The sequence below is a fragment of the Neophocaena asiaeorientalis genome, unplaced genomic scaffold, assembly GCF_003031525.2.
Source record: "Neophocaena asiaeorientalis asiaeorientalis breed wild unplaced genomic scaffold, Neophocaena_asiaeorientalis_V1.1 scaffold54, whole genome shotgun sequence".
NCBI lineage: Eukaryota > Metazoa > Chordata > Mammalia > Artiodactyla > Phocoenidae > Neophocaena > Neophocaena asiaeorientalis.
The window spans coordinates 4,206,990-4,220,086 of record NW_020174938.1 but is presented as its reverse complement, the minus strand read 5'-3'; the positions used below and the strand labels follow the sequence as shown (position 1 = coordinate 4,220,086).

The 13,097-nt window shown below is 35.9% G+C and overlaps 1 protein-coding gene across 7 annotated transcripts in view; it reads right to left on the bottom strand.

The window, feature by feature from the left end:
• Nucleotides 1–13,097, bottom strand: part of MYO9A (myosin IXA) — a 266,751-nt gene that overhangs the window by 123,822 nt on the left and 129,832 nt on the right. For 4 of the 7 annotated variants that reach the window (XM_024761731.1, XM_024761733.1, XM_024761735.1 and 1 more), the window contains exon 16: nucleotides 4,834–4,932. The exons of the other annotated variants lie outside the window; for them this stretch is intronic. In XM_024761731.1, the coding sequence (XP_024617499.1) occupies nucleotides 4,834–4,932 (99 nt within the window). The remainder of the gene's footprint in view (nucleotides 1–4,833; nucleotides 4,933–13,097) is intronic. 7 annotated transcript variants of the gene reach the window in all.

Sequence of the window (13,097 nt, the reverse complement as noted above, 5' to 3'; positions counted from 1 at the left end):
ATTAAACAAGTTTAGCAAAATTACAAGATATAAGATCAATATTCAAAAATCAACTTAGCAATAAACAATTGGAAAATGAAATTAAGAAAACAATTCCATTAATAATAGCAATAAAATAATATAAAAGGAATAAATTAAACAAAAAATATAAAATATCTACTGAAAAACTACAAAGCATCATAAAAAGCAATTAAAGAAAACCTAAATAAATGGAAAGCCATCCACGCTCATGGACTGGAAAACTTAATATGGTTAAGATGGCAGTGTTCCCCAAATTCATCTACAGATCAATGCAATCTCTATTAAAATTCCAGCTGCCTTTTTTTTTTTTTTACTGAAATGAATAAGCTGATCCTAAAATTAATATGGAAATGCAAAGGACCCAGAATAGCCATGTTGAAAAAAGAGAACATGGTTGGAAGACTCATACTTCCTGAATTAAAAACTCACTACAAAGATAAAGTAACTGAAACAGTATGGCACCAGCATAAAGATAGACAAACAGATCAATGGAAAGGAAGTGAGAGTACAAAAATACATTTATGATCAACTAAATTTTGACAAAGGTGCCAAGACAATTCAATGGGAAAAGAATAATCTCTTCAACAAAAACTGGGAAAACTATATGTCCACATGGAAAAGAATGAAGTTGGATCAAAGACCAAAATACAAATGCTAAAAGTATAAAACTCTTAAAACATAGGAGTAAATATTCCTGACATTGGATTAGGCAATGATTACTTAGAGATGAAACCAAAAGCACAAGCAACCAGAGAGAAAGACTGATAAACTAGACATCACCAAAATCTAATACTTTTGTGCTTCGAAGGACACTATATCAGGAAAGTGAAAAGACAACCCACAAAATGGTATCAACAGAAAATGGCCCATCAGATATCTGATAAGAAGCTTGAATCCAGAGTATAAAAAGAACTTTTGCAACTGAATAATACAAAAGATAACCCACTTTTAAAATGAACAGAGTATGAATAGATATTTTTCCAAAGACAACACACAAATGGCTAATAAGCACATAAAAAGATGCTCAACATCATTAGTCATCAGAGAAATGAAATCAAAACTATAATGAGGGCTTCCCTGGTGGCACAGTGGTTGAGAGGCCACCTGCCGATGCAGGGGATACGGGTTCGTGCCCTGGTCCGGGAAGATCCCACATGCCGCGGAGTGGCTGGGCCCTTGAGCCATGGCCGCTGAGCCTGCGCGTCCGGAGCCTGTGCTCCGCAACGGGAGGGGCCACAACAGTGAGAGGCCCGCGTACCGCAAAATAAAAAAATAAAACTACAATGAGATTGCACTTCACACCCCCTAGCATGACTATAATAAAAAAAGGAAGATAGTAAGTGTTGGCAAGGACATGTAAAAATTGGAAACTTGCATACACTGCTGAATGTGAAATGATACAGTCGCTTTGCAAAACAGTCTAGCAGTTCAACAAAAAATTAAACAGAGTTACCATATGATCCAGAAATTCCACTACTAAGTATATACCCAACAGAACTGAAGACATACATCTATACCCACATAAAAACTGTTACTGAAAAACTTATGTCTTGGGATCAACAAATTCAGTTAGAACTTTGAACAACTTTATTTTCTTACATATTTGAATGCATTGTTTTTGTTTCATTTATTCAGTTCCTAAGTCATGGACACCAAATATCCTTATGACAAATTATCATTTCCTATTCGCCATATGAATTCTTTTCTTCTGCATATTGAAATATAGTCACTTCAGGCCTTTCCTTAATATTAGTAATGCAATTTTCAGATATGTTTCCTCTATTGAGATCACATAGGTGTTGATTTATGCCTCTACTTGATTTAGTAGTTCAAAATCTATTTCAACATCATTCTGATATTTCATAGTCTTAAATTTGTGCTACTGCTTTATTGGATTCATGTTCTTAAATTCTTTAAACTGTAAAGTGCTCACCGGGAATTTTCTTCTCGTTTTTGGTGTTGCCAACACAATAGGGTGTTTCTTTTATGCATGTTATTTCCCTTTGTGTAATGATTTTTTAAACATTAATTATTAAATATTTTAAAGGAACAATATACTGAACACTTGCAACTGACCACTGAGATTAGAAAATGAAGTCCTGTGCACCTTTCTTCCTGATCCCATTTCAACAGCATCAGATCCCAACATTGCCCACTTGTTGGAATTAGCATAAAAGGACTTTAAAATTGCTATCATAATGTTCAATGACTTAAAGTATAAGACAGTCTTATGACCTAACAGAAAAATCTCAGGAGAGAAATGGAAACTGTAAAAAGAATCCAAATGGATATTCTGGAACTGAAAACTGAAATTTTCTGAAATGAAAATTTCATTCTATGGTTTTACAAGGAGACTTGAAACAGCATAAGGAACTTGATATCAGATAAATAGAAATTTTCTGAAATGAAAAATTCATTCTACGGTTTTACAAGGCAACTTGAAACAGCATAATGAACTTGATATCAGATAAATAAAAATTATCCAATATGAAGAACAGGAAGAACAAAGATAGAAGAAAAATCCACAGAATATGAGGAATCTGAGACAATATCAAATATTCTAAGAGCATGTAATTGGGGTCTCAGAAGAAAAAGAGAAATTGCAGCAGAAAAAGATTTCTGAAAAAATACTGACCAAAAATTTCCTAAATTTGATGAAAAATAATGAAGCACAGGTCCAAAAGGTATAGCTAATACCAAACAGCATAAATATAAATATAAATGATATCTAGGGGCATCACAGTCAAACTGCTGAAAATGAAAAAATAAAGGGAAAATCTTGAAGCAGCCAGATGAAAAAAGGTATATTAGATATGAAAGAATGACAACAGAATGACATCTGAGTTTAACATCACAAATAATGTAGGACAAAAGAAAATGGAACATCTTTAAAGTGCCAAAAGTTTGATAGTTCCTAATGATGTTAAACATATGTCTACTTTATGACACAGTAAACTCCATCATAACTTTTACCCAAGGAATGAAAATTTATATACACAAAATGAATTGAACAAGAATGTTTATAGCAGGGTTCCTCACAATAGCTCAAGACAGTACAAACCTTATATCCTTCAAGAAATGAATGATAAACACAAAGTTGTATACACAATTGTATATACATATACAATGGAATACAACTCAGCAACAAATTACTGATATAGGGAACAACATGAATACATATATAATTATGTTACATAACAGAATCAGAACACGAAAGAATACTGTATGATTCCATTTCTGTTTTAGAAAAGGCAAAATTAATTTATAGTAACAGACATCTTAAGAGGGGTTGTCTAAAGGGAGTGCGAAAATGTACAAGAGAGTAAGAATAAACTTTCTGATACAACTTTATTCGAATATTTTATATTTTTGTGGTCATATCTTTTTGTGTTCATATGCTTTAGGTTTGTCTCTTATAAACATCTTACAGCTGAATTTTATTTTAATTGCATAATCTTTTTTTAAACTGTTTAGTTGGGTTTATTTTATTCATATTACTGATATATCTGGAATGTTTTCTGCCTCATTTTATGTTTTGTATCTACCCTAATTATTGTATGCTTTTACCCAGACTTCTACTGAACTATTTTCTTTATATTCTGATTTCTTTGTTTTGTTTTAGAAGTAATATACACTCTCCTCTTTGATTATTCTTGAATTTTTTACATATTCATGAATTCTAAACTAAATTAATTCTCTATTCTCTTTTTCTAAAGAGTACGAGAACCTTTAAATCTCTGATACAAGTCATCCCCTTCCTATCACAGCTATTGTTACCCAGTATTTATTTTCACCTTATTTTCTTCCCATTAATCAAGCAAATTAGGCATTAAGTTTTATAAAACAATAACTTGTATTTTACAAGTTTCTCAAAACTTCCTAGTGAGTTCAGCTTCTGTCTTTCTCAACTAAATCTTTTTATAAATTCTACTGATGAAGATCTGCTCAAATTACGATCTAGTTTTATTTACTGCTATTGTTCACCTGTGCCTGACATAGCTTTCTCCATTCTTTTATTTTTATCATTTTAAGAATCTAGATATCATTTAATTAAACTTTTTGAAAAATTCATTTTGCGATTTTAATTGGTGATATTAATCTATTTTTATTAATTTAAATCATAGTACTTGTTTCTTGTATTTTGTTTCACTTTTATTTCACTCTTCAAATCCATATTCCCCCTTGTTAGTTTTCATTTGATAGATAAAGGTTTCTCGTGCTACTTTAGAAGACAGAGATTCAGGGAATTCCCTGGAAGACAGAGATTCAGGGAATTCCCTAGTGATCTAGTGGTTAGGACTCTGTGCTTTTGCTGCCTAACGCATGGGTTCAATCCCTGGTTGGGGAACTAAAGTCCCACAAGCCACTTGCAGCTGACAAAAAAAAAAAAAAAAGAAGAATCAATTTTTGTTATTGTCTGTAAGGCAGACATTCATGTTTGTTTATCCACATTGATTTCCTAAATTTGATAAATAGCCTTATTCTATCAACTCAATAGAAATAGCTCCCTGACCTTCCTGCAGGCTTCCCCAAAATACATATTGGCATATCCTGTATTTGTTTCCATCTACCATTTTCAAACAAGAATTCTGATCACGTAACATTTTTTTTTTAGAATATTTTAAATTATTTTAATGCAAATCTCTGCAGTGGATAGCAGACAAGGGCTTTAGCATTCATTATCACATTTGAGCCTTGTGTTGCCCCTGTGCAGTGGGGACTACCTTTCAGAGAAGGAAATTGAGGCTCTGAGAAACAACATCTTCCACACACAGGAATGCAGGGGCTAAGTAGCAGAGCCAGAATTTGTACCTGGCACTGCCTGACTCCAAACGCCAGGCTGTTTCTCCTCTCTCTTTTGAGAGTAACGTGGAGGTCCCCATGTCAGAATCTTTGTGCCCTGCCACAGCCCTGGCAAAAAGCAAAAGAAGGTCAGGTCTTCCCGGCACTGAAGCCTTCCCCAAGATCAGTCAAGCTGGCTAGTTCCCACTCTGGTCCTGATGAGGCCCTGATGAGTAAGGTGTGGACACTTCCTGGGGTTCCCATAACATATTTTTATTTTTGGTATGCTTAATTCCATGAAAAATAGTCTCTTCTAGATATCTATCTAAGACTTATGTCAGGCTTCATGATATGCAATTAATTTTTTAAATTGTGGTAAATTTTACATATTGTAGAACATACTCATTATAAGCATACAGTTAGTTAAGTTTAGACAAAACTGCCACCAAAAGAAGATATAGAATATTTCCGGGGACTTCCCTGGCGGTCCAGTGGTTAAGACTCTGCACTTCCACTGCAGAGGGCATGGGTTCGATCCCTGGTGGGGGAACTAAGATCCGGCATGCCATGTGGCACCACCAAAAAAAGAAAAGAAAAATTTCCATCATCTCCCAAAGTTCCCTCAAGCCCTTTCTTCGACAATCCCCCACACACCCTCCTGGACCAAGGCAACCACTAACCTGCTGTCCATATCGACTGGTTTGCATTTTCTGGAATTTGATATAAGTGGAATAAAACAGTATGCTCTCTTTTGTGTAAGGTTTCACTCAACATTACATTTTAGAGTTTGATCTATAAAAAGTCTTCACGTGAACATATGTGTTCATTTCTTACGTGGAGAGAACATATGGAAAGCATATGCTTACCTTTATAAAAAACTGACACTGTTTTCCAAAATAACTGTACTATATTTTACATTGTCAGCAGAGTGGATAAGCATTCCAGCTGCTCCACACACTCATCATCAGTACTGTCAACTTCACTTTAGCCATGACACAGGGTGCTAATGTGACTTCACTGTGATTATAATTTGCATTCCCTAATGACTTATAAAGCTGGTAGTCTTTAATGCGCCTACAGATGATTCATATATCTTCTTTTCTAAGTGTATGCTTAAACCTCTTGACCATTTTTTTTTTTTAAACAGAAAGTAACATTTTTTTTTTTTGGCTGCACCACGTGACATGTGGGGTTTTCCCCAAACAGGGATCAAACCTGCGCCCCCTGCAGTATAAGCACAGAGTCTTAACCACTGGACCACCAGGGAAGTCCCCTCTTGACCATTTTTAACTGAACTGTTTCTCTTATTATTGCAGGAGGTTTTTAAAAAATATTTTGAAGTCCATTATCGGTTATATATTATAAATTATTATGAATATTGTTTCCCAGGCTGTGATATGCTTTCTGTTTTTTTACAATATCTTTTTTAAAGTAGAAGTTTTCAATTTTGGTGAACTCTAATTTCTCCATTTTTTCCTTTTATACTTCATGTTCTTATGTCCCATCTAATAAATTTTGTCCCAAGATGGCAAAGATTTTCTCTCAGGTTTTCTTATATCAATTTGATAGTTCTGTTCTTTGCAAAGAGCTGTATGACCCATTTCAAGTTAATTTTTATGTATAATATAAGGTAAGGGTCAAAGTTCTCTTGAACATATGGATATCCAGGTTGTTCCAGTGTTGTTTATTTTTTTAAAGACTATATATACCCCCACTGAATTATCTGAGGGCCTTTGGGGAAAATCAATGGACAATATATGTATAGATCTTTTCCTGGACTCTGTTTTTTATTTTTTTTTCTACAGAAAAGGATTTTATTCAATTTTTCTAAAATTACTAAAATTTTTTTATTGGAGTATAGCAGCTTTACAATGTTGTGTTAGCTTCTTCTGTACAGCAAAGTGAATCAGCTATACATATACATACTTTCCCTCTTTTTTGGATTTCCTTCCCATTTAGGTCACCACAGAGCACTGAGTAGAGTTCCCTGTGCTATACAGTAGGTTTCTATTGCTCTCTTGCTTACACTAAGAGAACAATGTCATGATTATTTTAATCTTAAAATCATATAGTGTAAGATCTCCAGCATCATTATTCTTCTTCACAATTGTTTTGGTCATTCTAGATATTCTACATTTCTATATAAATCTTAGTTATCAGCATATGAATTGCTACCCCAAAATCTGCTTTGATATTCACTGGGACTTCATTCAATCCACAGATCCATCTGGGGGAGAACTGACATCTCAGAAATACAAAAATATGTATCTCTCTTCATTTATTTAGGCATTTTTCAATTTCTCTCAGTTATATACTGGTCTAACAGTATTTGGTAAATTTATCCCTAAATATTTCATGTTTTGGTATGCTATATTATAATCCATTGCATATCAAATCACTCCAAAGCCTAGCACTTTAATATAACACGTAATATCACAGACTTTGTAGAGGAACAGGTTTCAAGAGCTGCTTAGCTGGGTGGTTCTGACAGGGTCTCTCATGAGTTGTATTCAAGCTGTCAGCCAAGGCTGTGGTCATTTCAAAACTAGAATGGAACTGAAGGACCTGTCTCTAAGGTCACTCATGTGACCTTAGAGGTAAGCCTCAAAGTTCTCCACTGCCTTTGACTAGAGGCTTCAGTGGGATTCTCAGTAGGGCTACTCACAACAGCAGCTTGATCCTCCAAGAGACAGTGATCCGAGAGAGAGCTAGCAAGTGAGAAAGTACCTAAGATGGAAACTGTAGTCTTTTTTAACAATTTTGGAAGTGATGTACTATTACTTCTGCTATGTCCTATAGGTCACATAGACCAACACTGGTAAAATGTGGGAGGAGACTACACAAGGTTGTAAATACCAGAAGATGGGGATAAATGGGGAATAACTACTGTAGCTGGCTGCCACAGATATATAAATGGAATTTATAAGTTTCACTTTCCAAGTGTTCATGGCTAGAATATTACAATTTAATTTTCTATATTTAGCTGGTATACTGTGAGACTGTTAAATTCACTTTTCAGATTAAAGAAGCATTTTTTAAACCCGTTAGTACTTTCTATATAGATGATCATGCTGTCTACATCTTCCTTTTCAATCTATGTACCTATTTCTTTTTGCTGCCTTGTTGCACAATTACCTTTAGTACAATGTTAAATCTGAGAGGCAAAAGCAGATATCTTTCCCTTGTTCTTAATGTCAGGGAAGAAGTACTCAGTCTTTTACCATAACATATGAAGTCTGCTGTAGAATTTTCATGTGTATTCTTTATAAAGTTGAGGAAGTTGCCTTCTATTCCTAGGCTGCTACAAGTTTTTAAATAGGAATGGGCATAGAATTATGACAAGTTCTTTATATCCATCTACTAAGATGAAACGGTTTTTCTTTTTTAGATGATTAATATCTATATTATAAATTATGACTCTCTATATACATATATATAATACATTATATTGATTGATTTTCTATATCAAACTAATCTTTCATTCCTGAATTTCCACTTGGTCTTCATGTATTATTCTTTAAATATATTGCTGAATTCAGGCTGCTCTTATTTTGTTAAGGATCTTTACATCTCTCACTGTGAGGAACGTTAGACTGTAATTTTCTTGTAATGCTATCTAATTTTGGATTTAGAGTAATAATACTGGTCTCATGATATGATTTGTATAGTACTACTTGCTCCTCTGTTTGCTGAAAGAGTTGAGGAGAACTGGTATAACTGCTTTCTTAAACATTCCTTAAGGACTTCCCTGGTGGTGCAGTGGTTAAGAATCCACCTGCCAATGCAGGGGACATGGGTTCAATCCCTGATCCTGGAAAATCCCACATGCCATGGAGCAGCTAAGCCCATGTGCCACAACTACTGAACCTGCACTCTAGAGCCCATGAGCCACAACTAATGAGGCCACAAACCACAACTACTGAAGCCCACGCACTCCAGGGCCCACGTGGCACAACTACTGAGCCCACGTGCTACAGCGACTGAAGCCTGTGCACCTAGAGCCCAGGCTCCGCAACAAGATAAGCCACCACAATGAGAAGCCCGTGCATCATAACAAAGAGTAGCCCCCGCTCACCGAAACTAGAGAAAGCCTCCGCACAGCAACGAAGACCCAACGCAGCCAAAAATAAAAAAAACAAAAATGAAAACATTTCTTAAATAAAATTGACTACTGAAGCTATATGGGCCTGGACTTTTTTGTTATCATGTGTGGGAAGATTTTACTTATGAATCCAATAATTGATACAGGACTAAAAAGATACAGAGATTCTTTAATTTTCCTTGGGTCAATTTTGATAACTGTTGACATTCAAGGAATCTGTCCATTTCATCTAAGTTGTTGAATGTATTGGCATAAATGTTCACAATCTTTCCTCAACCTTTTGATGTCTATACCATATGTAACTGTGTCCACTTGTTCATTTCAGATAACAGTATTTGTGTCTTCTCTCATATTTCTTGATCCGAATGGCCAGAACTACACTATCCAATACAGGATCCACTAGCTACACATGGCCATTCAAATTTAAACTGATTTAATTAAAACTTCAGTTTTAAAATTTTTTAAAAATTTCAGGTGTTTAACAACCACATGTGGCTAGTGGCTACAGTTTTGACCAGCATAGTTGGAGAACATTTCCATCCTCACAGAAAGTTCTATTGAATGGTGCTGGACTCAAGCTTTATTAATTTCATTGCTCTTTTCAAAATACCAGCTTTTGGACGCCGCGCTCTTCTCAGCTGGCGACGCACTGCTGCAGCGGCTGCAGGGTGGGCCTGCCGACTGGTGGCAGACACGGCACGTGGCCACCATGGCCGTGGCCTTCCACACAAACTTCAACTACGTGTGGCTGCACGTGTGTTGCCAGGGCGCGCGCTGTGTGCTGTCCTGGGCAAGGTGCTGTGCGACCAGGAGCTCAGTGGGCCGGTGTACATCTCTGCCTTCTACTTCAGTATAAGTATTCTCCAGGAAAAGGATGACATATTTTTTAACCTGAGACAGAAATTCTGGAATACATGTAAGAGTAGTCAGAGGTAGTGGCCTTTTGTACAGCACCAGAGTGCAGACAGCAGGAGCAAGAAGAATTACAATCCTGTAGCCTGCGGAACAAAACCCACATTCACAAAAAGACACACAAGATGGAAAGGCAGAGGGCTATATAACAGATGAAGGAACAAGATAAAACCCCAGAAACACAACTAAATGACATGGAGTTAGGCAACCTCCCAGGAAAAGAATTCAGAATAATGATAGTGAACATGATCCAGGACCTCAGAAAAAAAATGGAGGCAAAGATTGAGAAGATGCAAGACATGTTTACCAAAGACCTAGAAGAATTAAAGAACAAACAAACAGAGATGAACAATACAATAACTGAAATGAAAACTACACTAGAAGGAATCAATATCAGCAGATTACACTTTCTTCTCAAGTGCGCACAGAACATTCTCCAGGATAGATCAAATCTTGGGTCACAAATCAGGAATCAGTAAATTTAAGAAAATTGAAACCATATCAAGCATCTTTTCTGACCACAACACTTTGAGATCAGAAATCAATTAATTACAGGGAAAAAACGTAAAAGACACAATCACATGGAGGCTAAAAATACGTTACTAAATAACCGAGACATCACTGAAGAAATCAAAGAGGAAACCAAATCATCACCCTGATACCAAAACCAGACAAAGATACTACAAAAAAAGAAAATTACAGACCAATATCACTGATGAATATAGAGGTAAAAATCCTCAACAAAATACTAGCAAACAGAATCCAACAACACATTAAAAGGATCATACACCACGATCAAGTGGGATTTATCCCAGGGATGTAAGGATTCTTCAGTATCCTTACATCCCTGGGATATTGGGATACTGGGATATTGATATTTTGTATCACACAAATCAATCAGTGTGATACACCATATTAACAAAGTATAGAAGAAAAACCATATGATCATCTCAATAGATGCAAAATAGCTTCTGACAAAATTCAACACCCATTTATGATAAAAACTCTCCAGAAAGTGGGCATAGAGGGAACCTACCTCAACATAATAAAGGCCATATACGACAAACCCACAGCGAACATCATTCTCAATGGTGAAAAACTGAACGCATTTCCTCTAAGATCTGCAACAAGACAAGGATGTCCACTCTCACCACTCTTATTCAACATAGTTTTGGAAGTCCTAGCTACGGCAATCAGAGAAGAAAAAGAAATAAAAGGAATACAAATTGGGAAAGAAGAAGTAAATCTGTCACTGTTTGTAGATGACATGATACTATACATAGAGAATCCTACAGATGCTACCAGAAAACTACTACAGCTAATCAATGAATTTGGTAAAGTTGCAGGATACAAAATTAATGCACAGAGATCTCTTGCGTTCCTATAGACTAATGAAAAATCTGAAAGAGAAATTAAGGAAACCCTGGCATTTACCACTGCAACAAAAAGAATAAAATACCTAGGAATAAACCTACCTGGGGGGACAAAAGACCTGTATGCAGAAAACTATAAGACACTGATGAAAGAAATTAAAGATGATACCAACAGATAGAGAGATATACCATGTTCTTGGATTGGAAGAATCAATATTGTGAAAATGACTACACTACCGAAAGCAATCCACAGATTCAATGCAATCCCTACCAAATTACAAATGGCATTTTTTACAGAACTGGAAAAGAAATCTTAAAATTTATATGCAGACACAAAAGATCCTGAATAGCCAAAGCAGTCTTGAGGGAAACAAGTGGAGCTAGAGGAATCATACTCCCTGACTTCAGACTATACTACAAAGCTACAGTAATCAAGGCAATATGGTACTTGTACAAGAACAGAAATATAGATCAATGGAACAAGATAGAGAGCCCAGAGATAAACCCAGGCACCTATGGTCAGGTAATCTATGACAAACGAGGCAAGGATATATAATGGAGAAAAGACAGTCTCTTCAATAAGCAGTGCTGGGAAAACTGGACAGCTACATGTGAAAGAATGAAATTAGAACACTCCATAACACCATGCACAAAAATAAACTCAAAATGGATTCGAGACCTAAATGTAAGACGCGACACTATAAAACCCTTAGAGGAAAACATAGGAAGAACACTCTTTGACATAAATCACAGCAAGATCTTTTTTGATCCACCTCCTAGAGTAATGGAAATAAAAACAAAAGTAAACAAATGGGACGTAATGAAACTTCAATGCTTTTGCACAGCAAAGGAAACCATAAACAAAACAAAAAGACAACCGTCAGGATGGGAGAAAATATTTGCAAATGAATCAACAGACAACGGATTAATCTCCAAAATATAAAAACAGCTCATGCAGCTCAATATTAAAAAAAAACCAAACAACCCAATCCAGAAATGGGCAGAAGACCTAAATAGACATTTCTCCAAAGAAGACATACAGATGGCCAAGAAGCACATGAAAAGCTGATCAACATCACTAACTATTAGAGAAATGCAAATCAAAACTACAATGAGGTATCACCTCACACCAGTTAGAATGGGCATCATCAAAAAATCTACAAACAACAAATGCTGGAGTGGGTGTGGAGAAAAGGGAACCCTCTTGCCCTGCTGGTGGGAATGTAAACTGATACAGCCACTATGAAGAATAGTATGGAGGTTCCTTAAAAAGCTAAAAATAGAATTACCATATGATCCAGCAATCCCACTACTGGGCATATACCCAGAGAAAACCATAATTCAAAAAGACACGTGCAACCCAATGTTCACTGCAGCACTATTTACAATAGCCAGGTCATGGAAGCAACCTAAATGCCCATCGACAGACGAATGGATAAAGATGATCTGGTATGTATATACAATGGATTGTTACTCAGCCATAAAAAGGGACGAAATTGGGTCATTTGTTGAGACGTGGATGGATCCAGAGACTGTCATACAGAGTGAAGTTAAGTCAGAAAGAGAAAAACAAATATCGTATATTAACGCATATATGTGGAACCTAGAAAAATGGTACAGATAAACCGGTCTGCAGGGCAGAAATTGAGACACAGATGTAGAACACATACGTATGGACACCAATGGGGGAAAGTGGCGGGGGGGTGGGGGTGGTGGTGTGATGCACTGGGCCATTGGGATTGACATGTATGCACTGATGTGTATAAAACTGATGACTAATAAGAGCCTGCTGTATTACAAAAATAAATAAAAGAAAAGAAAACAAAAACTAAAACACCCAAAATACCAGCTTTTGGTTTCCACTGATTTTCTCTACTGTTGGTCAGCTTCCTATTCAGTAATTTTAG